Below are 23,240 nucleotides of genomic sequence, written 5' to 3'. Positions count from 1 at the left end.
AGAAACTTACTAGTTGCCCCATTAACAAAGTGGGATGTTTTCCCAGTGTATGCATGTAATCCAGAGGCAACTGAAGTCCAAATGACAACAGAACAGTCACAGTCTTCTTTGGGGATGAGCAGATGGAGGGAAGAGAACATGTGTGTAGAGCATAAGCATACAGATGTGAGCATGCCTCTTTACCAGGCCTGAGCGATGGGCTTAAAGGCTCTTTGAATTACGCACATTAAATGGAAAACAGGATTTGTTATAGGCTGGTGGAAAGATTGTAGTACGCAATGTGAACGATCACAGAGGCATGGAAAGAGAGATTGCCAGTCGGAAACCCACGATTTAACTAAAGACATTATGTATGCAAAATAGAGATAACATAGTCATTTTGTACATACCATCTTTGAATTGGAGTTGGGGGGGGGGGGGGGTGGAAATGGAGGAAATCCTGTGATTTGTTTTAGGTGCTCCTGGGAGTCTTGAGAGAAAAAGTGTGTGTAAGCCTATTATTTTAACTTCATGCCACTTGAAAGTTTGCACTGCCCCTGACAAATGTATGGAGGAACTTTGTTGTTGGTCTTGTCACGCTCTTCTTTGTGAAGAAAAAATAAACAACAACAAAAAAGCAACAAAACAAACCACCCTCTAACGAGTGCTTTTGATTAGGTTAAAAGTGCTGCTTTCTTACAAGCAAAATGCTGAATGTATTACATTGTTATGTTAGATGCTTACATTCACCTTTAGATTTGTGTCTCTTGAGTATAAGAGCAGAAGTTTCAGTGGTTAGTAAAATTGTTTTCCCAAAGCCAGATAATCTATATGTAACGTAGTCTGAATGTTTTGATTAATAATAAGAAATGAGCACAATTCATGTGTAGGAGAGAAGACTATGTTACTCATTCTGTCCTTCAGCTGATGTTGGGCTTACACCTATCATCTCAATTTAAAGAGGAATAGCAGCTCTGGTTTTAACCAAAATAATGTACAAAATTTTTGTATGTAATGTACAAAAATTTTGTACAATAATGTACAAAAAACAAATGTACATCAGTATCATACTGGGTAAACAACTGCATCGTCAGTATCTTGACTGCTTGAATTACCTGCATGTTAGCCTGGAGAATGGATTTGACATTAATTTTATGTTGAGACACACTGATGGCTCCCCATGGGAAGAGCATTGCTTCATTTAATTCATGAAAATTGTCGTCCTTAAAAAAACAGACAACAAAAAAAACCCACCACCACTAGCTAGTAGTGAGATAAAATATTTTATATCCTCTTTCAGATTTAAAAAAAAAAAAAAAAATGCTGTAGTTCGTGAGAAACACTCAGAGCCAAAAATTTCAGGTTAGGCAAAGGTCTTAGTGATAGCAGTGAAGTTTATCATTATCGCAATAACAGACGCGCGCCCCCTATTGGCAAGGGAGAAATTGTGCACTGCTCAGCGAAATTCATTCCGTTCCGTACCCTAAATCCGACGCAGGTAATGCTTTCCTGGCACTCGCTCACTGGCTCAGCGTCTCAGCTCACAATCTCCCAGACACTGTTGCTGTGTCACATTTCCATATAAGGTCCATTACCAACCTGTTGTTTTTTGATATGTTTTGTATTTTCCCATGGAGATAGGAGGGCAGTATTTCCAAGAGTGAGCATGTCTGTTCTGTCCTGTGCTGGGCTCTCTCCCAACCCTGCATATTTGCCTTATCTTGTACCCAAGTCAATTCTATCCCAGTCAGAATGCTCCAAATCTTTGACTTTTTACTCTGTTCAGCAACTTTCTTAGTGGAAGAAGAACAGCTATTTCACGAGGGTTATAAGTTTAGTGAAGGCCTATAGTACATACAGAAAATATTGGGAGCTTCTACTGCAAAAACAAACCTCTCACATTTTCCCTTCTTTTTCTTTTTACCCTCTTTTGTTTTTGCACAAACTATGGAACATTTCTAATATAGGAGAGCTATCTTTCTAGCCTACCTTACTAATTGACTGCAATAATGTATTAGAACTAATCATCTTGCTATTTTCCAAACTCTAATATATAAGATTACTATTAAGAGTAAGCAGATCAGGCATAAAATCAAAATAACCACAATAGGATGCAGTATCATATTGCAAAGCCCTGTTGCAGCAGATGACCATCCAAAAGAACATCCCACCATTGTTGTTCTCCATCTCTCTTTGCCCGTTCCATTATTCAATATATTTCCTTCACATCGTGGTCTACTGTGATCAGAGTTCTTTGTCCATTCTCTTTGGATTACTTCAGTAACTGTTTCAGGTCATCATGTTGTAACAACTTCTTCACCATTGCAATATTCATTCCACTATGAACTGGTAGTAAACCTTGGATCTGTGTGTAATCAGATTGTAGTAGCTGATACGAGGTGACAGGTACAATAGATGTAAAATCACACCCTGTTATTTTGGTGAAGTTACAAATACAAGGATTAGCATGAGTTCTAGTATCTACGGTATCGATATTAAACACATTAAAATTGCAGTGTGTCCTCATGTAAACACAGCCTTTTCCTATATGGATCAATACAGTTTCAGGTTTTTAGTTAGGATGGATTTCAAAATGACATACATTCTGTTCCATGTCAAGACAGATATCCTGGCCCCTGATGGTATTGCTTTCACAAATAAATCTTCGTTGAGTTCTTACTGTACAAGTGGTAACATAAACCAGTTCTCAGCTTCAAGATAGGCCCATTCTCAGTGGTCAGTAAGGTAAAGAACAGACTCATCATGATTTATACCTAAGGCAATTATGGGGTATATAGTGTACACTGATGCTTGGGCTGTGGTCATCACAAATGCTGTGACAGAATCTTGTATCATGTCATAGGTGAAATTAGCCAAATTCTACCAAGACTGGAACCACACAGTCACTTACTGTAAAAAATAATTTACCTCTCACAAGTTCACTATTCAGAAAACAAATTCTTGCAAACTTTGTTGAATTTGCAGTTCTGCAACATATACTTTTGCTTACAGAAGTAGCCATGGAGAGCCCAAATCAAAATTAGTGCCCAGACCTCTGCTTTTCAAGGAGATCTAGTGCTTTACCTTGTACATTGGTTATATTAAAGCTTAAATATTCCACTTCCTGTTTTTCAGACAGCAGCAGTCTCTGCCAGCCAAAAAAACCATCAGAAGTATTTCACAATGGATGTAGATGATGAAGAAAACATGAGTAAGATGTTTATTTACACTACTGAATTATGCAGTCGTTTCAAAGGTTACCTTTTCTCATAAGCCACAGAGATGACTGAAGGAACTTGGAAGCATGAATTAAAATGATTTTTGTATGTTTTTAAATATAGGATATAAGCATAATTAAGAGCTTTTGAGTAAAAAGTGTTTTTGAAGTATACATGATTATGTGCTAGTCCAGTTATAACTTACGTGTACAAAATATTTTCCTGTTTTGATAAATAGTTTGGTATACTGCATTGACACTATGTATGAGTACTATGCATCCCAGTCTGAGTGGCATGTAAGACCCATCCTGGGTTGTAGGTGTACTGTGTCTTAGCTGCTTTTCTGCAAATTCCTTTACCTCACAGAAGAGCTAGCAACAGGGTATAAGGTTGCCCAAGGTAGGCTGGGTTATCTTGACAGCAGATTTGTGCAGAACTCTCAGGATGGGAGCCTTCTGTGTAATTCTTGTAGGCAGATCATTGTGAGACTTGATGGAAATAAAAGTCATTTTGACATGAAAAAGCCAGACAATTAGAAAGGTTGAAGGCCAAGACAGTACAATGCATCAAGTGAGCATTTCTAACAGAAGACATTTCATGTAGCTAGTAGCATACAACATTTTAATGTTGGCTAATGTGATAATGAGTTCTTTGAGATTTTTCATTTGAATAATCTGGTGTTGTGTGAGGTTTGATTGTCTGCCAATGGTGCATGTTGTGCAGTGAAAGATACCTCAATATCCTGCCATCAGGACATTTGTACTGAGGTCCAGAAGGCTAGTATTAGGAAAAATATCTTATTTTTAAATCATGGGTAGCTTTTCTGTTTAATAAAGCAGGATGCTGTTGTCAGATGTTGTATCTATATTGATGCTGCTTCAAAGAGCTGAATACACAACAGCTGTGATCAACTTGAAAAGGCTGCCTAAAGTATTCAGTACTTGAGAATTTAAAGACTGAAAAATGTATAGACTTGAATATACATACATATATAGAATCATAGAATATCTCAAGTTGGAATGGATCCATAAAGATGAATCCAACTCATAACTCCATGTCAGACCACCCAAAAATCAGACCATATGTCTGAGAACTGTCCAGATGCTTCTTGAATTCCAGCATACATGTACATATATAAAATATAGTGTTAGTTACTTTTATAAATCTTGTGTTTTGTTTGTTAGATCTATCAAGACTGTGTATGTAATCTTGTTGTCAACTGCAAGAAATTGGAAAAAAAAAAAAAAAAAAAGGAAAATGCCTGTTACTGGATGGAGAGGTTTTTTTTATTTTAATAGTTCAGATGGTAATCTTCTTTCTCATCAGACCTCTCCTAATTACTGTACATGCTTGACAATGTTTTAACATTTACAATTTTAGTTCTCCTGCCTTGTTTTAGCTGTGATACTGGCAGCACACCGAATCAGACACATGAAATGAGCTGAGCTGTGTTTTAGAAAGCGCATGGAGTGATGGTCAGTGCCTTCTGTGTATTCTGGTGTAGAGCAGCAGAATTTTAAGTACTGCTGCTCCTAGCTTCATGGAATCCTGAGTCAGACAGAGATTTCAGGGTTTCTCATTCCCTTCGAAATGTGTGGGAGACATCTCAGAGTCTTATGGTCTCTAAAACAAAGTGTTAACAGAACATAAAAGAGTGCAAAATACGGCAAAAAGGTAAATCTACAGCGTGTCCTGCTCCTTAACACCCAATGGATTTCTGCTCAAAAAGTGGTGGATGGGGGGTGACAAGGTTGAAACACTTGATATACATGCATAATCAGGAGCATTGCTGTTATTAGAACCATAACATATAGAAATCAACAAATTAAAAACAACATATTAGGTGAGATTAGCGGATGGGGATTCAAAGCAAGCAATGGGATATGTTTTCATTCAGTGTATAATGAAACTCAGAAGTGATACCAAGAGTGTGTATGGTCTTGAACAGGAATTAGAAAAAATGGGGGAAAAAAAGACATCTGCAGCTCCCCATCATGCCCCCTCAAGGACACTTCAAGAGCTGTAGCACCCTGAAAGCTTGGAGATTTCTCTGCGGTTGTGCTGGGGTCTTGGTTCTGGTTTTACTCTTCTTCTGAGGTCTGCTATTGGCCCCGCAGGCAGTCAGTTAGCTTTTGAGCTAGATGGGGTAGTAAGCCCATTCTGAAGTCCTCCACCATGATAAGGCTTTGCAATAGAGGCCTGGTGGAATGAGAGCCCTTTCTGAACAGCAGGGAGGAGCTGGAATGGAGGAAGTTCAGGATGTCTAAATATGAGAAAGAGTATGAAAGGTGACTTCTCTGACTTTAGCAGGTGGTCTTAGCTAATACTACTTTTTGACTAACCTGTCAGTTCTTTTTCAGCCCAAAGGTAATTAGGGGAACTCACAGCTGCTGAGCAGGATGGACTAAAGGAAAGTTCTGAAAGGAAATCTTCTCCCTTATCCTGGAAAACAGATGTTCTTTCTTCCAGTTCAGCACTTAATGGGATGAAACAAACCAGAGCCCTCTGGTTCACAGAGAAAGACTTTTTCTTTCCACCATGTGTAGGGTTTTGATTTGGATCATCTTAATGATGTGAAAATTTGCCTACTTGCATAGTGTCTGGAGTTTGACACTGGCTGCTTGCTCCCCACTTGCTCTCTCTCCTAGTTTCTTCCACCCTACAGATTCTCTAAAGTTAACATGCCTGGTAACTTGCAGGCAAGGAGCAGTTTTCTTCCCTTCCTTTTCCTTTCTAAACCAAAGTAAGCATATGAGTTTCTTTTCTGCCCCCTGCAAATCCTCCCTCTTTAACAGGACATGATTTCCAGTACTTGTGTAACGAAATTGACTAAATAGTTCCTCCAGCTGTTGAACTTGGAAATAAAACTTCTCTTTGTATGTTCAGTTGCTGTCTGCTCAGCTCGTATTTTCCTTACGTGGCTTCCACAGACACTCGTTATAAAGAGGAAAATGCGAACAGAAGCTGTTTTTTGGCTTTAACTGAATGAAGAAATCTGTTTAGCTGAAAAGTTACGTTGTTCTGCAGGAAATTTATGTTGCTTCTAGTAAGAACAATGTTTGAAAAGCACTGTTTTAGATAATTTTAGATGACTTCTGAAGATTACAACTTTAGGTGAAAAATCAATGTAAGGAAGTTTAAAAAAATTTGTTCTATTTTCTTTAAATTCTTTCACTGTAGTAAGGTAAGGAGAGATAAACATGAACACTGTATTGACTGTTGTGTCTCCACACAGCATGTTCTGCAGACAGTATAATTTGTGGCTGAATATTACAAGAGATTCTTTATTAAATTTAGCAGATTTCTAGCTATGAAATACTCCTGAATGTTTCATGTATCTGTACAGTATTTGACTGGAATTCAGTGTTAAATACTGTACAGTTCCTTGTTACACTACTGAAATCTAACAAAAGATGTTCTACGTTAGGATTTTTTTTTTCATCTTTCTTTTTTCTTTTTTTTTCTCTTTGAGCACCGAAAGGAGTAACCTATCGAGCTTTTGCTGGAGGATGTTATAAATGAAAATTTAGTAACTATTCCATCAACTTTGTAAGCTGGGCTAAGTGATGTGTGCAGGGTAGTGAATACTTAAGAAAGCATGATTTGAAATTTGTTGAGATCTTCCATCTTCATTTGCTCCAATTTCAATAAATATTTATTACCTATTATCACTGTGAATTTAATATAGTACTAGATATTCTGAAGTCTTGGAACAGAAGAGTTAGAAACACTTGACCAAGTAAATTTGCCTTTTCATTCATGAATGTTGCTATAAAGCACAAATAAGTCATTTCATTCTTTTTTTTAATCAGAGTAAAAATGAGATCTTTCCCGTTACAGCAAGTGTAATTCTTGAAATCTATATCCAACATTATCACTGCCCCAATTTTCTAGTTAGAAAATAAATCATTGCATTAATCATTAATGCTGCAATACCACATTGTTTTTCTTCCCCTTTAAAATAGCATCATTGTGATTGTGTAGATTTTGTCACACATTTTGTGTTCTGTGTAGTCTTAAAGAGACAATCTTCATTATTTGTTTTAAAATCTGAGAGAGCAGTTTTTTACTTTGCAAGAAATTTAAACACTGCATGTAAATGGCAAAAAAAGGTTTCTCAATCAAAGGCTGTGTGAAAACATATGTATAGTAGTTTTCTGGTGCAGTCTAAGTTAGACGCGGAATTTTTTAACAGCTGTGTTCAGTGTATGCTGCTAAAGGGTCAGAGTTGCTGTGAGAAGAGCTGTGCTCTATGCTAGCCTCTGTTGAAGACTGGGAAGAGCAAAAAAAGGATTGAATTTGGAGAATATGGCATAGCTACAGAGAAGCAAAACATACAGTTTTCAGTCAAGGTGCCTAGCTAACAAAGAACTGCTCTGTTTTTCACGACTCAGATTTTATTTATTTTATTTCTTGAATTGAGCAAATAAAATCATGTGAGACAGAAATGCAATATGAATAAAATAAGAATAAAGTATAATTAAATGTAAATCTCCTAGTATTGGTCTGAAGTATCCGTTTTTATTTTACTACTGATAGTTTATCCTACAAATAATACAATGTTTTTCTGTTTTAAGGCATTTTTCACTTCAAATGTAATTTATGAGTAAAAATTTTACTTCAGCATCAGTTTGTTGAAAAAAAAGCTTCCGTGTTTTATTGTCGTATGAAAGTATCAAGAGCAAATTTGAAAGTCTTGAATGTGTTCTTTGTTATTAAGAGGTATTGCTCTCCATTTATGCTGCAAAAGCTTTAATCTGTGAGCACACATCACTTAACCAATTACAAAGAGAGATAAAGGAATCTATAAATTTTGCATTTACAAGATCCTGCAACAAAGGCATTGTAAGTTACTCTTTCTGGGCACCGCAGGTTCAAGCAGCACTGATGTTAAAGAAAACCGCAACATGGACAACGTTCCCCCCAAGGATGGCAGTGCACAAGGCACCGGGGAGGGGGCTCAGCTCTCCAATGGTGGCAGCAGCAGCAGCAGCAGCAGCAGAAAGCGGCCTTTGGAGGAAGGCAACAATGGCCACTCCAAATTTCGCCCTAAGAAGAGGAAGAAAACACCAGGTCCTGTCTTGCCAAAGAATGCCCTGATGCAACTTAATGAGATCAAACCTGGTTTACAGTATAAGCTGCTGTCCCAGACGGGGCCAGTTCATGCCCCAATGTTTGTGATGGCTGTTGAGGTTAACGGACAGGTGTTTGAGGGCTCTGGCCCCACAAAGAAGAAAGCCAAGCTCCACGCTGCTGAGAAAGCTCTGCGGTCATTTGTCCAGTTCCCAAATGCATCAGAAGCACACCTGGCCATGGGGAGGACTCTCTCTGTCAACACGGACTTCACCTCTGACCAGGCAGACTTTCCTGACACACTTTTCAATGGATTTGAAACTCCAGTTCCTTCTGATGCTTCCTTTTACCTAGGGTCCAATGGGGATGGCTCCTTTGGCGCCAGCAGGGAGTATGGTCTGCCATCAGCTGCTGTGGCAAGTAGCCTTACTCAGTTGCCTCTGCCTGCATCATTGCCATACCCGACCGCGAGTGGGAAGAATCCTGTAATGATCCTGAATGAGCTCCGGCCAGGCCTGAAGTATGAGTTTCTCTCAGAGAGCGGGGAGAGCCATGCCAAAAACTTTGTCATGGCTGTCGCTGTGGATGGGCAAACATTTGAAGGATCGGGAAGGAATAAAAAGCTTGCGAAAGCTCGGGCTGCTCAGTCAGCCCTGGCATCCTTGTTTAACATGCAGCTGGACCAGACTCCATCTCGACAGCCCATTCCTAGTGAGGGGCTCCAGTTACATTTGCCACAGGTGAGAAATCCTTTGATGTTTGCCAGCACATTTAGATGATTACCGAAAATAGCCAAGATGAATTGTTTTGAATCAGCTTCAACATTTCTGCTTATTCTGCTTGTGTGGATGAGAGTGTGTATGTGTGCATGTTTGTGTGGACATACACGTATTTGTAAATACGCACACTACATTAGTTGATCCATTTGTGGCTTCCGACAATTGTGTGCAACATTCCTATTCTTTTGGATGGAGATGAGGTTTTGTTGCTAATGCTTTCAGCCTTTATCATCCCACCTAATAGGGCACAAAGCACAGCTTGACAGCAGTTTACATTACTGTTTGCACTGAGCAAAGATTGAGCCATAGTTTACTTGTCTCAGGCAGCCGGTGGAGTTCAAGTCAGCATTAATGCTTCAGGTGGTATTGCTATCTGACACAGTCATATTTACCAGAGCAGAAGATTATCTTCTGCAAAGTGAAGTTGTTGATGTTAGCAGAGTTGAATCATAGAAGTCAAGGACAGGTCAGATGAGGCTAACGAAGCCATCACTCATTTCCAGGGTCTGAATGAAAGTCAGACCGGCAACACTCCTGTCCATAATCTGTAGTTAAATAACTGACATCTTAAAGATTGTGCTCTAATAAAATTAATTAATGACTATATGCAAATTACTTAGGCAAATAAATGTGGATGAAAATTAATTTAAATCAAATAAATAAATGTATTATGTAAGCAGCTGGGATAAATCTGAGAAGCCTGGATTTCTCTCTGCCATTCTTGCTACTTTCTTGCCAGCTCAGGTGTTTGTATCAATGCACAAGTAGGGAAGGTAACAAACATACCAGACAGAGACCAAAAAATACAAAGAAGTTGGAATGGCATAATTGTTACATTCTTAATGATGAAAAATTCTCACTTGTTTGCTTTTGCTTTACTCCTGTATAAGTGCAGTAATAATTAACACCCTCTTTCTATTACACCGATACGGTCTTTTTAAGGATATTATCTGCCTGCCTAAATTCATATACTTTCCTGTGAATTCCTTGCAATTTTCTGTTTGTTTTAAAGATAGTTTCAAGTCATTGGCCTTTGTTATCTTTAAAATATCATTTTAAATTTCATTTAAAATATTGTATTAGTTTGATTCAACATTATTCAATAATGTCGAGTTAAAAGAGTATAAATATATTTAAGTGTGTTGTTTCCTGTAGTTTCATGGACAATATGCGTTTTAAGAAATTCCTAAATGCTCTCTCTCAATTTTTTTAAATAATCTTGTACAGTATTGCATTATTGATGAATGTTTCCTCCTTTTTGAAATCTAAGGTTATGCTGTTGCAAGTAGTTGTGATTTCTTTAGCTATTAAAGACTGCTTTTAAAACAGAGCTTTTATAGGTGTATTTGGCATCAGACACCAAAAATTTTCACTGCCATGAATCATTAAAATGGTTAAAATTTGAACTGCAATAGGAAGGAGAACAGAATAAGAAGTGATATGTACCAGAATTGTTCAGGGCAACTTGTAAGTCCAAAGTGAGGATAAATCATTATATTCCCTCTCAGCTCATTCTTTCGTTGTTCCATGGGCTTAAAGATGTTTGTCTGGCAGATGTATAACAAATTAGTAAGGGACTTTAATGGACCGTGTGACAATGCTAGGTACTTCTGATTTTCTTGCTTTGTGAGGTTTTGTCCTGCATTCTTAGTCCTGTGAACCACTGTTTGTTGCCTCAGAGTGCCGTGTCACAGGTGGGCTGTTGCTGTAGATAGGTTGTGCATGATATGCAGAAATTTTGTTGCGTTCATTTGCCCTGATGGGGCATTAGAGACCAGCACTATGAGTTTAAATAACAAAGAAAACATGCAAACAATTTACAACTCCCAGCTGTCATAAACTGACCTTGATACCCATATTGTGTACACCAAATCATAACTTAGGACCAGCTTACATTTTACCTGTCTTACTGCACCCCCATAAAGGCTGCTCCAGTATGAAACAGAGATCTGTAGTGTCTATAGGTGTAATTTGGATTATGCAGGCTGCTGGTGGTCTGTCGTATGGACCCCATTCAAAGCCAGTTATTGATTTTGAGTCTTTTGATCAGTTTATAATTAGGACATTGTTGACTTCCTACATGTCATTGTGTTTTATTATCTTTTATTTATAATTGACTGTGAAGTTACTGGAATTAAATCATGGTCTGGTACATTATAGAGAATAATCAAGGATTTAAGCTTTTGTGATTTTTTAGGAGCTGGTGTTAGATCATAGAATCATAGAATCATAGAATGGCCTGGGTTGCAAAGGACCACAATGCTCATACTGTTCCAACTCCCTGCTATGTGCAGGGTCACCAGCCATCAGACCAGGCTGCCCAGAGCATCCAGCCTGCCCTTGAATGCCTCCAGGGATGGGGCATCCACAGCCTCCTTTGGCAACCTGTTCCAGTGCCTCACCACCCTCTGGGTGAAAAACTTCCTCCTAATATCCAACCTAAACCTCCCCTGTCTCAGTTTAAAACCATTCCCCCTTATCCTATCACTATGCACTCTTGTAAGCAGCTGTTCCCCCTCCTGTCTACTATATGCTCCCTTCAAATATTGGAAGGCCACAGTGAGGTCCTACTTCATTTATGGGATTTGTTGTTTGTTTTTTAACAATGATTGCTCTTCTGGGGTTAGTATACATAACGATGTTAAATTTGGATATTGTCTTGAAATCATAAACATTGGAGAGTACAGGAGCAATGTAAATGAAGGTGGGATTTGTACTAATTTGTAGACAAAATAAAATGCTGATAATGGTGATTGTGTGAGAAAATTTGCATGTCAGTAGTTACACACCTTCTGGTAGCTGCAAGCTCTTTGGAGGAAATCAAAAGTGGAAATACACATGTAAGCTATCAAAGATTGGTGGAGGTCATTATATTAGACATCAGCTCATAAAATAGATATGGGTATTGCTTTCTGGTCAGCACAGTGGATTAATCAATGTCCTGTGATTTATAACATTTACAGCCAGTCTGTGCTAAGCAATCTTGTTTACAGTTTGACCTTTTGTGAGTGGTGAAAGACTTGCCTGCAATAAGGAAAATATCTTTGTTCAAAAAATGACTTAAACCCGGCAAGAATTTTGTCATGTACCATGGAGCAGATGAAGGTAATCTGCTGAAAATCTGGCCTTGGGCTTTTATTACCTTCTCAGCTAGTGTGTTAAAGTGGGAGAAATTGTCAGTCCTGCATGGTAGGGTTTTACCTCTCCAACACAAAGAAAATATTTTTATGGCCAGTTAGATTTTGTAAACTGATAGCCATCTTGCTTTACCTCCCATTCCACTCAAGCAAGATATCCTGTATTGTGCCATAAGTCACAGCAAATACTAAAGGGCCATAAAATGTGGACTTCGGGTTTTATTCTTTTCTGCAAATGACAGCTGTATCTTTCAACATATTCAGGTTAATATCATCAGAACATTTAAGAGTCTGATTTGGCATTAAATCAGACATGTTGGACCTGTGGCCCAGCACAGCTTGCAGTGTGACAACTCACACTATAAAGGCAGCAACCCTGTCAAGTGACCCAACCTGGCCCCACGTGTGCATTCAGCAACAACCAGACACTGGTGTGCATTTTGATACATTGGCTAAACACAGTCAGTGTTTCTGTGAACAGAGAAAAATGTGAGCGTTGATTTCTGCTTTGATATGGGAATTTGAGGATAGGTTTCAGGATTGCAAAAAAATCATAAATTTATGTTTGCAACTACATTTTCTGTCAGTATAAATACATTAAGTTAAAATTTTCAGGTGGAATCTATAGAGATGCAATCGTATATTCAACTAAAAAAATTTGTATGTCTCCTTAACAGACTTCCATAAGACCTCTCTTAATAGCGAAAATGCTTCTCACTTCACAATCACACCTTATTCATGTCATTGCTTTTTGGCAGTACATACATTTGTGATTAATTGACAAGGATGAAGCACAGAATGAGTAATATTTCATCAGAAATCTCTGATGGACCCGTTGATACCTCACTAAGAATTGCAACCACTGCCACTGAACTAGACTCATGTTAGTTTCACAAAAACAGTCAAACATCCCACATGGTTTTTTTTGTTTGTTTTATTGCTTTCTTTTTTAAAAAGTTTCAATAAAAATATTAAGAATTAAAATGTTTTGTTACTTATGTATTAAATATATTGTATGAGGGCTGCTTTGAAAGTAATGCCTCCTGTTTTATTATGTTTGCTTATGATCGTAGAATCCTTAGAGTTGGAAGGGACCTCTGAGGGCCATCCAGTCCAACACCCCTGCAATGCACAGGAACACCACAGCTAGATCAGGGTTCCCAGGGCCTGATCCAGCCTTGCGTTGGAAGTCTCCAAGGATGGGGCATCAACCACAATGCTGAGCAACCTGTTCCAGTGCCTCACCACCCTTAGCATAAAAGATTTTCTCCTTATATCTACCCATCCTGAGCTTGAAGCCATTTTCCCTTCTTCTATCACCACAGACCCTGCTGAAGAGTCTGTCCCTTTTTGTCCTGTAGCTCCCCTTTTGATACCGATAGGCCACATAACTTGACTGGTCACTTTGCAGCCTTCTCTTCTCCAGGTTGAACAGCCCTAGCTCTCTCTGCCTGTCCTCAATGGAGAACTGTTCCATTCCATGGATCTTTTTTGTGGCCCTTCTCTGAACACAGTCCACCAGGTCTGTGTCTCTCCTGTACTGAGGAATCTCTATCTGGGTGCAGTACTCCAGGTGAGGTCTCCCCAGCACAGAGCAGAGGGGTAGGATCACCTCTCTCACCCTGCTGGTTGCACAGCTTTTGATGCAGCCCACCACTTGTCACCATCCCCTTCCAGACATTAGGCCATTGACCACCACTCTCTTGGTACAATCTTGCAACCAGTCCTTCATCCATCGAACAGTACACCCATCAGATCTCTGTCTTTCCAACTTGGAGAGAAGGATGTTGTGGGGTACCACATCAAAGGCCTTACTAAAGTCAAGATAGATGACATCAGTGCTCTTCCCTTGTCTGTTGATGCAGTGACAGCATCATAGAAAGCCATTAAGTTGGTCAAGCAGGATTTGCCTTTGGTGAAGCCATGCTGGTTCTTTGATATCACCTTGCTGCCTTCCATGTGCCTTAGCATGGCTTCCAGGAGGATCAGTTCTATAATCTTCCCTGGCACAGAGATGAGACTGACAGGTTGAAAGTTCCCAGGTTCATTCTTTTTACCTGTTTAAAATTTCGGTGTGATGTTGCCCTTTTTCCAGTCACCACAGATTTCACCTGATTGCCACATCTTTTCAGATATCACTGAGAGTGGCTTTGTGGCTACATCAGCCAATTCCCCCACAGCTCTGGGATGAATCACATTGGGACCCATAGACTTGTGGATGTTCAAGTTCCTCAGGTGGTTACGAACCTGATCTTCACTTACAGTGGGAGGGATGTTGCTTCCCTAGTTCCCTGCTACTAAACCAGTTGTTTGAAGGCTGTGTGGCAAGCAGTTATCAGAGTTATCAGAGGCAAAAAAGTTAAGTACCTCAGCCTTGTTTGTTGTTACCAGATATCAGAGTCAGGTGGTGGTGGTATGGCAGTGGAGGTTCAAGCTGTGAGAAGCACTCGCAAGCCAATAGCTGAGGCTCAGGCAAGAGTCTCACTAAACAGTATTTTATTTTGCAATTGCAGTGGTAGGTGTTCTGCAAGCAGAAGTGCCTGCTGTAAAGAAACAAAGCTCTTACATCTCTTAGTTCCCAGTACTGTGTCCCTCCCCTACTTCCAGGGTCACATTCTCTCCTGTTTGCATATCATGTGTGCATCCCCTTTGCAGGTAGTTGAAAAAAGTCCATCTTTCTTTGTCTCACCAAGTAAGCAAAATCCACAAATTAGTTGCCTCTCCAGTTTATCCTGCCATGTATCTGCCAGATAAGTTTATTTCTTCTTGTGCAGTTCTGGATACAGATGTATGTCTTAAAGATGTTACCTTTGGTTGCCCCCACCTCCTTTCCAGCAATCTTCCCAAGGCAGGAGAGTTAAAATGCCAGCCAGATTTTCCTGTTAGCTCTAAAAATGACATTCTTTCACAGTCTTCTATTTCTCAAGAATACCCGTTTCCCACAAACACTTACCTGGTATCATGGATTCCGAGATATGTCCCTTTTGTATCACATTCTATTTCTTCTGCAAAAACAATATGTTGTCTCCCAGAATTCCCCCTTACTTTTATTTAAACAACTACTGCTTTTTGCAATTTCTATTAAGGCATGGTCCTGTAGGTGACTTCCAGCCTTCACAGTTCTCTTCTGTGCAGAGGTTGTCCTGATCACCATTTTCTACTTCTTCCCATAACATCAACATCTTTACAGTGGTGGCCCTACTGACATCTGCTTAGATAGGGTGGTTTCAATTAGCCACTGGACCAATTCTTTAACACAGCGGATAGTTCAGTAGCCAACTGCTGTTAAAACCCCTGCTACCACAAAGATATAAGTATGGATACTACTACTCCTTTCCATTTACCAAACAAAGACTCTAATCATCCAGTAAGTGAAGTGTCTATTCCTGAATTCTCTGCCAGTTCATTGGTCAGAGTGGTTTGTCCTTGCAGTGTCCTAATTATGATGCCATTTGAAGCAGTATTGTTAGGAATAAAGGAGCAACACTGACCGCCTGGCATCACACAACCTCCTCCCTTTTCAGCCAACATCGTGTCTAATGCTATCCTATTTTCCCATGCTATCCTACTAGTGGCATCTAATTGTTCTGCAATCTTTTATAGCATCTCTAGTATAATTTATGGACCTCTGCAAATTGTAGTAAATATAATTGATCCAATCTACATTATTATTAATAGTTATCTACCAAAACAGTCTCTGGCGTCTGAGAGAAGATACAGAGGAAGGCAACCCAAATATAGTTTTGGAGGAAAATATTTTTAGTTTCAAACTGGGGAACAGTTTGGTAATCCAAAAAGCAGCTCATAAGGTGAGACTCCCAAATCTTTCTGTGAAGTAGTTCTAATTCATTTTCATTTCTGACTGCAAGACATCTTCTTTAGTCTTCTCATCAGAGACGGTTTCCTTTTTGGTGCCCTTTTACGTGCTCTATGGCAATTTTCTCAGATAATAACAAGCTTTCCAAAACCTGTCTAATCAATGCCTCATGGGACAATTCCTTCCTTCTATTGTTTATTAAACCCCTTTCTTCCCAATTTTTTTTTTTTTTTTTGAATTTTTGACTCCATACACATATCACAAGTCTGTATATATAGTTCACTGTTTTCTTTGTAACACTTTTAGTGCTTGATTTTATGCATGTAATTTACAAGTTAGAGCTGATCAATTAGCAGAGAAACATCCCATTTCCTCAGCTTTTCCTTCTGTCTCTTTGATGATGGTGAAACCATTAGATCATCTTCCATGTACCACTCTAGAGGATCCATCTATAAACTATATTTCTGCTTTATTTAAGGGTATATCTTGTAAGTCTGACCTGGTCTTTGATAATTGATTAAATCTAAACAATTATGTTCCACATAATGTTCACTGTATCTTCAGTTCCCTTCAAATAGAAGGAGGCAGGATTCAGGATAGACAGTGACTATAGCTAAATCATCTCTTTCTATTAATATAGCTTCATATTTCAGTATCCTGGAGTCTGTTAGCTGCCTTTCTGCCTTCTGAGTAAAGCATATTCTTTACTTGGTGAGGGTCAGTTGTCCTCCAAAGGTGAATTTCCTGCTTTCTTCCAACAATAAGGCAGTTGTTGCCAGTGCCTGAAAAAATTCTGGCAATCCACAGAATACAGAATCTAGTAATTTAGACAGGTATGCTGTAAGTTTTCTTTTGTCTTCCCATTTTTGGGTTAAGACTTCTAAAGCAGCACCCTCACTTACTTGTATAGAGATGAAACGGTTTATCCACGGCAAGAAGAGCCAAACTGGTGTGTCACCAAATCTTGTTTCAGTTTTTCCACCATTTCTTTTGCTTCTTCTGTCTAATTTAATACATTGGATTCTTCTTCCAATAGTTTGAGATGAGATTTCTGTATTTTTTAAGCATATGTTTTTATCCCCAGTCTACAATACCCAGTTAAACTTGGAATTTTCTTAATTTCTTGATTGTTCTGGGAAGATGAAGTCACACAGTCTCCTGAATTCTTTCAGAGTTTATTCTCCATTTGCAAGTTTTCCTTCAGGTGAAAGAGATAAGTCTTCCTCATTTTGACATAGGTATGCTATACAAGTGCCTCTCTTAAATTTGCAAATATCTTGTTTTTAAAAAAGAAGAAAATTTAACCACTGTTGAAAAGAAATTAATTCTTAGTACGTAGTAGTCAGGTAGTTCATTTGACTGTTATAAAAGGTTTCCATGTCGATTTGAAGACGCTGGGTTTTACACTTAATTCTTCCTGTCAAGTCCAGTGTTGATGCTGAAATGATGTATTTTGAGGTTTGAGCATGAAAATATTGACCCATCTGTTTATTCAGTTGTGCTAAGCCACAGGTGTTCATAATATCATGAACATTAGATACTCTGATGCTTGTCTTAGGGCTGTGTGACCCTGTTTTAATAGGTGTGAAGCACACAGAACTCTACGACATATAAAGAGTGTTCAATGTGCCTGAAATTTACACCTGGCCCTCCTTGATGTACTGAAGATGCATCAAAATCTTTGCCTAGTTTCAAAACGAACAATGCAAGCAGTTTTAATCTGTTGTGTTGAATCATTCAAAAATGCAGATCTTTATAACATAGCACTGTTGTATTTTTTTAAAGGTTGTTTAATTTTCTAATGTGCATTTCTGTGTGATCCAACAGGTTTTAGCTGATGCTGTTGCACGCTTGGTTGTAGATAAATTCTGTGATTTGACAGAAAATTTCACTTCTCCACATGCACGTAGAAAAGTCCTTGCTGGAATTGTCATGACAACAGGTAAAAATAAAAAGTACTGTTTTAACTGTCTAAACACCAAAGCTTTGTTTGTATTCTAAGAAATTATGTTCTTTTTTTTTCAGTCAACCAATATTGAAATATATGCTTACTGTTTAATCTGGAATGTGCACTAAATATAGGCTAAGGATGATTAGTCTGTTTCCTGAGTTGCTGTCTTCTGTGTAGTTGAGGTTTCTGAGGTAACTCACAGTCCACAAAATAGATCTCTTTAAAGTACTTTTTAGAATGAAGTATGAAATTTTTTGAAAGTAAGTCTAAAATACATTTCATCACATTGTTCACACAGGTGGCATCCTTGTTTTTGGCGTGTTATGTAGGATATTATGCTTGCTTTCCAAGTGTTTAAAATTTTGCACTTTGTTTAGTAAGTTGTGCTGCATTTCATTCTAAGTGTTTTGTGTCTCAGTTGTTCTGGTGAAAAAGAAAGCACCTGGTGTTTCAGCAGCTGCTTCTAGTATGCAAGTGCAAACAGTAGTATTGTCACAGGTCTCTGATTGCTGTCCTGAGATACGTGCTCAGCCTGAACACTGAGAACAGGGAATCTTTATCCTAAACTGAATTCTGTCTCTGAATTTTCCTTAGGTTAAGGTTTATCTTTTTCTTCAGTACAACTGATCCTTTGCAGTGGGCACTTCATTTTGTGCGTGTCATGAGGTGCCTCCACTAAGCTGTACAAATCAGACCAAGATCAGTGATAAATGTACAGTGGCATTTCTTTTGGATGGCCTTTATGCAGCTATGTGCTGTGAGTTTTTTTCTTGTTCTTTTGGGTTGCATGTTAGCTTCTATTTTCTTGGGTGGTGCTAGCCCTTTCCTTACGTGGAGATATTTGTAGGGGCCTTCCAATTTCATTTATGAGTTCTGAGGGTGCTAGTTAAGGTAGAAAGTAATGCATACTCTAGAACAAGATTGTGACCTGGGAACCTTTGGCCCAAGCCATGTTGCCAGATATCTCTGGTTGGGTTGACCCTGTCCAGCAGCCAAACACCCACACAGCTTCTCACTCAGTGCCCTCTTTCAGGGAGTGGAGAGAAGACGGAAGGAAGGTGAGAAGTCTTGAGGAAGTTTAATAGGGAAGCAAAAGCTGCTTGTAGAAGCAAAGCAAGATAAGGAAGCCACAAGATCACAAAGTAATTCTGCAACGTTGACTGTTGTAGAAGTTTTACAAGTATGACTGAAGTAAACGTTATAGTTTTGACGTTTCTTTACAACGTATAGTTTCTTTACAAGGAGAGTGGTTAGGCCCTGGAACGGGCTGCCCAGGGAGGTTGTGGATGCCCCGTCCTTGGATGTGTTCAAGGCCAGGTTGGACAGGGTCCTGGGCAACCTGATCTGAATGTGTATGTTTGGTGGCCCTGCTAGGCAGGGGGGTTGGAACTACATGATCCTTGAGGTCCCTTCCAACCCAGGTGATTCTGTGATTCTGTGATTCTGTGACCATTTCTGACCAACTGCACCACTGAGCTCGCAGATGAAACCAAGCTGAGTGATACACGCTAGAGGGAAGAGATGCTATCTAGAGGGAAGAGATGCTATCTAAAGGGAAGGGATGCTAAGTAGACAGACCTGCACAGGCTTGAGGGGTGAGTCTGTGCCAACCCCCTGCACTTCAAGGCCAAGTGCAAGGTCCTGCATTGGGTTTGGGGCAATCCCAAGCACAAATACAGACTGGGTGGAGAATAGCTTGAGAGAGCAGCCCTGAGGAGAAGGATCTGGGGGTTGTCCATTGTTGAAAGCGTCAACAGGAGCCAGTAATGTGCACTTGCAGCCCAGAAGGCCAACCATATGCTAGTTTGCATCAAGAGAAGCGTGACAGGCTGGAGAGCTGGGCAGAAAAAAAATGGATGAGGTTTAACAAAAGCAAGTGTGGAGTCTTGCATCTGGGGAGGAATAATTGCATGCACCAGTACAGGTTGGGGGATGAGCTGCTGGAGAGGAGCTCTGCGGAGAGGGACCTGGGTGTCCTGGTGGATGACAGGTTGCCATGAGCCAGCAGTGTGCCCTTGTGGCCAAGAGGGCCAATGGCATCCTTGGGGTACATTAAAAAGAGTGTGGCCAGCAGGTCGAGGGAGGTGATCCTCCCCCTCTATTCTGCCCTGGTAAGGCCTCATCTGGAGCACTGCGTCCAGTTCTGGGCTCCCCAGTACAAAAAAGACAGGGATCTCTTGGAAAGAGTCCAGCAGAGGGCCACAAAGATGGTGAGGGGCCTGGAGCATCTCTCCTGTGGAGAAAGGCTGAGTGAACTGGGTCTGTTCAGCCTTGAGAAAAGAAGACTGAGAGGGGACCTGATCCAGGTCTATAAATATCTAAGGTGTGGGGGGCAGAATGGCGAGGCCGGACTCTTTTGAGTGGTGAGTGGAGACAGGACAAGGGGAAACGGCTGGAAACTGCAGCATAGGAAGTTCCGCACAAACATGCGCAAGAACTTCTGTACAGTGAGGTGACGGAGCACTGGAACAGGCTGCCCAGGGAGGTGGTGGAGTCTCCTTCTCTGGAGATGTTCAGGACCTGCCTGGATGCCGACCTGTGCAACCTGCTGTAGGGAACCTGCTTTGGCAGGGGGGTTGGACTCGATGATCTCTGGAGGTCCCTTCCAACCCCTACAATTCTGTGATTCTGTGATATTGTGATTCTGTGACCAGCAGGACGAAGGAGGTGATTTTGCCCCTCTGCTCTGCTCTCGTGAGACCTCACCCAGAGTATTGCATCCAGTTCTGGAGCCTGCAACACAAGAAACACATGGAGCTGTTGGAGCAGGTCCAGAGGAGGGCCACAATGATGATCAGAGAGCTGGAGCTCTAACTTCAGAGGGCTGAAGCCTAACGTTTCTGATATCCCTAGTTTCCATGAAATATTATATGATCCATAAAAGCAAGTACTGTGTTTTTAACACAGATCCTTAAATGTGAGCTTGTAAAAAATTCTGCTGTCTTCTGGATGATTTAAAGTGCTGACTGTGAATGTCTTCCATCACTGATGACTTTGTATTCCAGGTAGATTCCAAGTGTGTGAGGAGTTAAGACACCAAAATATTTCCGGAAGCCCATCTGATCAGAAACTGATAGAGAGGAAAAGGATCTGGGGAGACCTTATAGCAGACTTTCAGTCCTTAAAAGGAGGTCTACGGGATAACTGGGGAGGATTCTTTATCAGGGAGTGTAATGATAGGACAAGAGGTAACAGTTTTAATCAATAAAAGTGAGGTTTAGATTGGATATAAGGAAGAAATTCTTCACAATGAAGTTGGTGTGGCACTGGAACAGTCTACATAGAAGTTATGGGAGTACTCAAGGCCGGACTGGATGAGGCTTTGGGCAACCTGGGCTGGTGGGTGGTGCCCCACAGGTAGAGGTCCAACCCCATGGCAATCGTTGGGACTGGGTGAACTTTAAGGTCCATTCCAAGCCAAGTCATTCTGATTCTGTGGTTCTGTGATTCATAATGATGACCAATCATGAAGAACATGCTGTAGAACTGTATTTCTTTTTTCTTTTTTTTTTTTTAAATTTCATCCTATTTATCAAGGTTGTATTGTATCTGTGTCCAAGATTACCAGAAAAGACATTTGCCGAAAGAATCCAGACTTAGTTAACATGTAAATGCATTTTGATTAACTGAAGAACTCGCTTTACATGGAGTTAGAAACAGGCTTCTCATAAGTAAGTTCAGTATCTGGAGGATGCCTGGACTCCCTTGCACAGCTGTTCTGTGTTGGATCAGTGAACTGGTTTCCCACTTTTCCACCTGCAGTAGATAGGGCAGCTGGCCTCATCCATTTTTGTCAAGGCTGTACTTCAGTGAATATTTATTTCATAAGCAATGAGAGCTGGTAGGGCTATCCACTTTATGGTGTAATTTTCTTTATTTTGATGGATGTATGTAAGGTTCTGATCTATCTTTCTCAACTCTTAATGGAGCTGACTTTTTTTAAAATTTAATGACAAAGGTAGTTGTTTGTATAGAAAACACAGAAAATATTTTTAAATTCTGTTGTGCCAAATTATTTAACATCAGGGAATGCATCTCAAGAAGTCCTGTACTGCTGGTAAGTTCTGCAGTGGCTTAACACTCAAACTTCCTTCATTCTCTAGTTTTACCTTTCATGTTTCAATTTCTAACTTACCTGAACTCCAAAACTCTCAAGAACCTTACCTGAACTCTCAAGAACCGTAGGCCATACTGGATAAGTCTGTATAAACCTTTTGCTTTTAAGAAAGAATGAGAAAGAATCATAAGAATTTATTTTTTTTTATTTTAAAAAGGAACAGAGTAAAAAACCTTGTGTGAATTCTACAGGAAGTTCTCTTGCTAGGTTGTGATTTTAATTGTATCTTCTAAAATTTTGTTTTTCCAGGTACGGATGTGAAAGATGCTCTGGTAATAAGTGTTTCTACGGGAACAAAATGCATTAATGGTGAATATATGAGTGACCGTGGTCTTGCATTAAATGATTGCCATGCAGAAATTATATCCCGCCGGTGCCTGCTTAAATTTCTGTATACACAACTCGAGCTTTATCTAAGGTAAGCTTATGGGAAGATAAACTGGCTTCATTCAGTTGAAAAGCTGCCAAAAATGTATCTTTGAATAATTTCAGTGTGAAATACTTGTTCTAGATTGCCCCGCTGAAACAAACTGATGTGTAAAGTACCACTTGTTGCATTAGAATGTTTAACTGAGAACTCATGACCTTTACTCTAAAGTTTGACATGAACAGAGCCTGTATTTGGTTCATTGTCAATCCTGAGAAGGTAAACATATAAATCAAAGTCATCTCAAGTAGTCTACAGCGTGATGTTGTTTTGTTTTCTGAGAAGTCTCCAAACCCCACTGTGATAACATAAAGGACTCTCTATTTATCTTCTCCATTGACTTTTCATTTTGTAATAACTTGTTGGAGTTATACTGCAAAATTTCTAGACATCCTGTGTTTGTTTTTAATGCCTGTTAGGACTGAGCAGCCTACGTTGTTTATGTATTAACTTTCTTTTTGACTTAAGCTGTATTCTCTGTTTCAGCAATAAAGATGATCAGGAAAAATCCATTTTTATCAAATCAGAGCGAGGCGGTTTTAAACTGAAGGAGAATGTACAGTTCCATCTCTATATCAGCACGTCTCCTTGTGGAGATGCTAGAATTTTCTCACCACATGAAGCAGCACAAGAGGGTACGACAGCATAATATTATAGTATTGGTGTTTAAAGTATTATTTGAACATGTGGAAGTGACATGGTTGAAATTCAGGCATCTTCTTTCCTTTTAGTGCAGATGTGT

The 23,240-nt window shown here is 39.7% G+C and overlaps 1 protein-coding gene across 6 annotated transcripts in view; it reads left to right on the top strand.

Annotated features, from left to right (window-relative positions):
* The window catches only part of ADARB1 (adenosine deaminase RNA specific B1), a 74,143-nt gene that overhangs the window by 28,892 nt on the left and 22,011 nt on the right, over positions 1 to 23,240 (top strand). For 4 of the 6 annotated variants that reach the window (XR_006169458.1, XM_042822461.1, XM_042822462.1 and 1 more), the window contains 5 exons: positions 3,115 to 3,190; positions 8,070 to 9,010; positions 17,831 to 17,945; positions 22,321 to 22,489; positions 22,985 to 23,133. Coding sequence is in view for 5 of the 6 variants with exons in the window: in XM_042822461.1 (XP_042678395.1) it covers positions 3,115 to 3,190; positions 8,070 to 9,010; positions 17,831 to 17,945; positions 22,321 to 22,489; positions 22,985 to 23,133 (1,450 nt within the window). In the remaining variant the exon portion in view is untranslated. Of the gene's footprint in view, positions 1 to 3,114; positions 3,191 to 6,669; positions 9,011 to 17,830; positions 17,946 to 22,320; positions 22,490 to 22,984; positions 23,134 to 23,240 lie in introns of all 6 variants that reach the window. The other 2 variants (XM_042822464.1, XM_042822463.1) reach the window with 2 other exon arrangements.

The sequence above is a fragment of the Centrocercus urophasianus genome, unplaced genomic scaffold (assembly GCF_019232065.1).
Source record: "Centrocercus urophasianus isolate 14NV4802_14NV808 unplaced genomic scaffold, USGS_Curo_1.0 seq_20, whole genome shotgun sequence".
Taxonomy (NCBI): Eukaryota; Metazoa; Chordata; class Aves; order Galliformes; family Phasianidae; genus Centrocercus; species Centrocercus urophasianus.
This window is presented reverse-complemented; position numbering and strand designations above follow the sequence as displayed.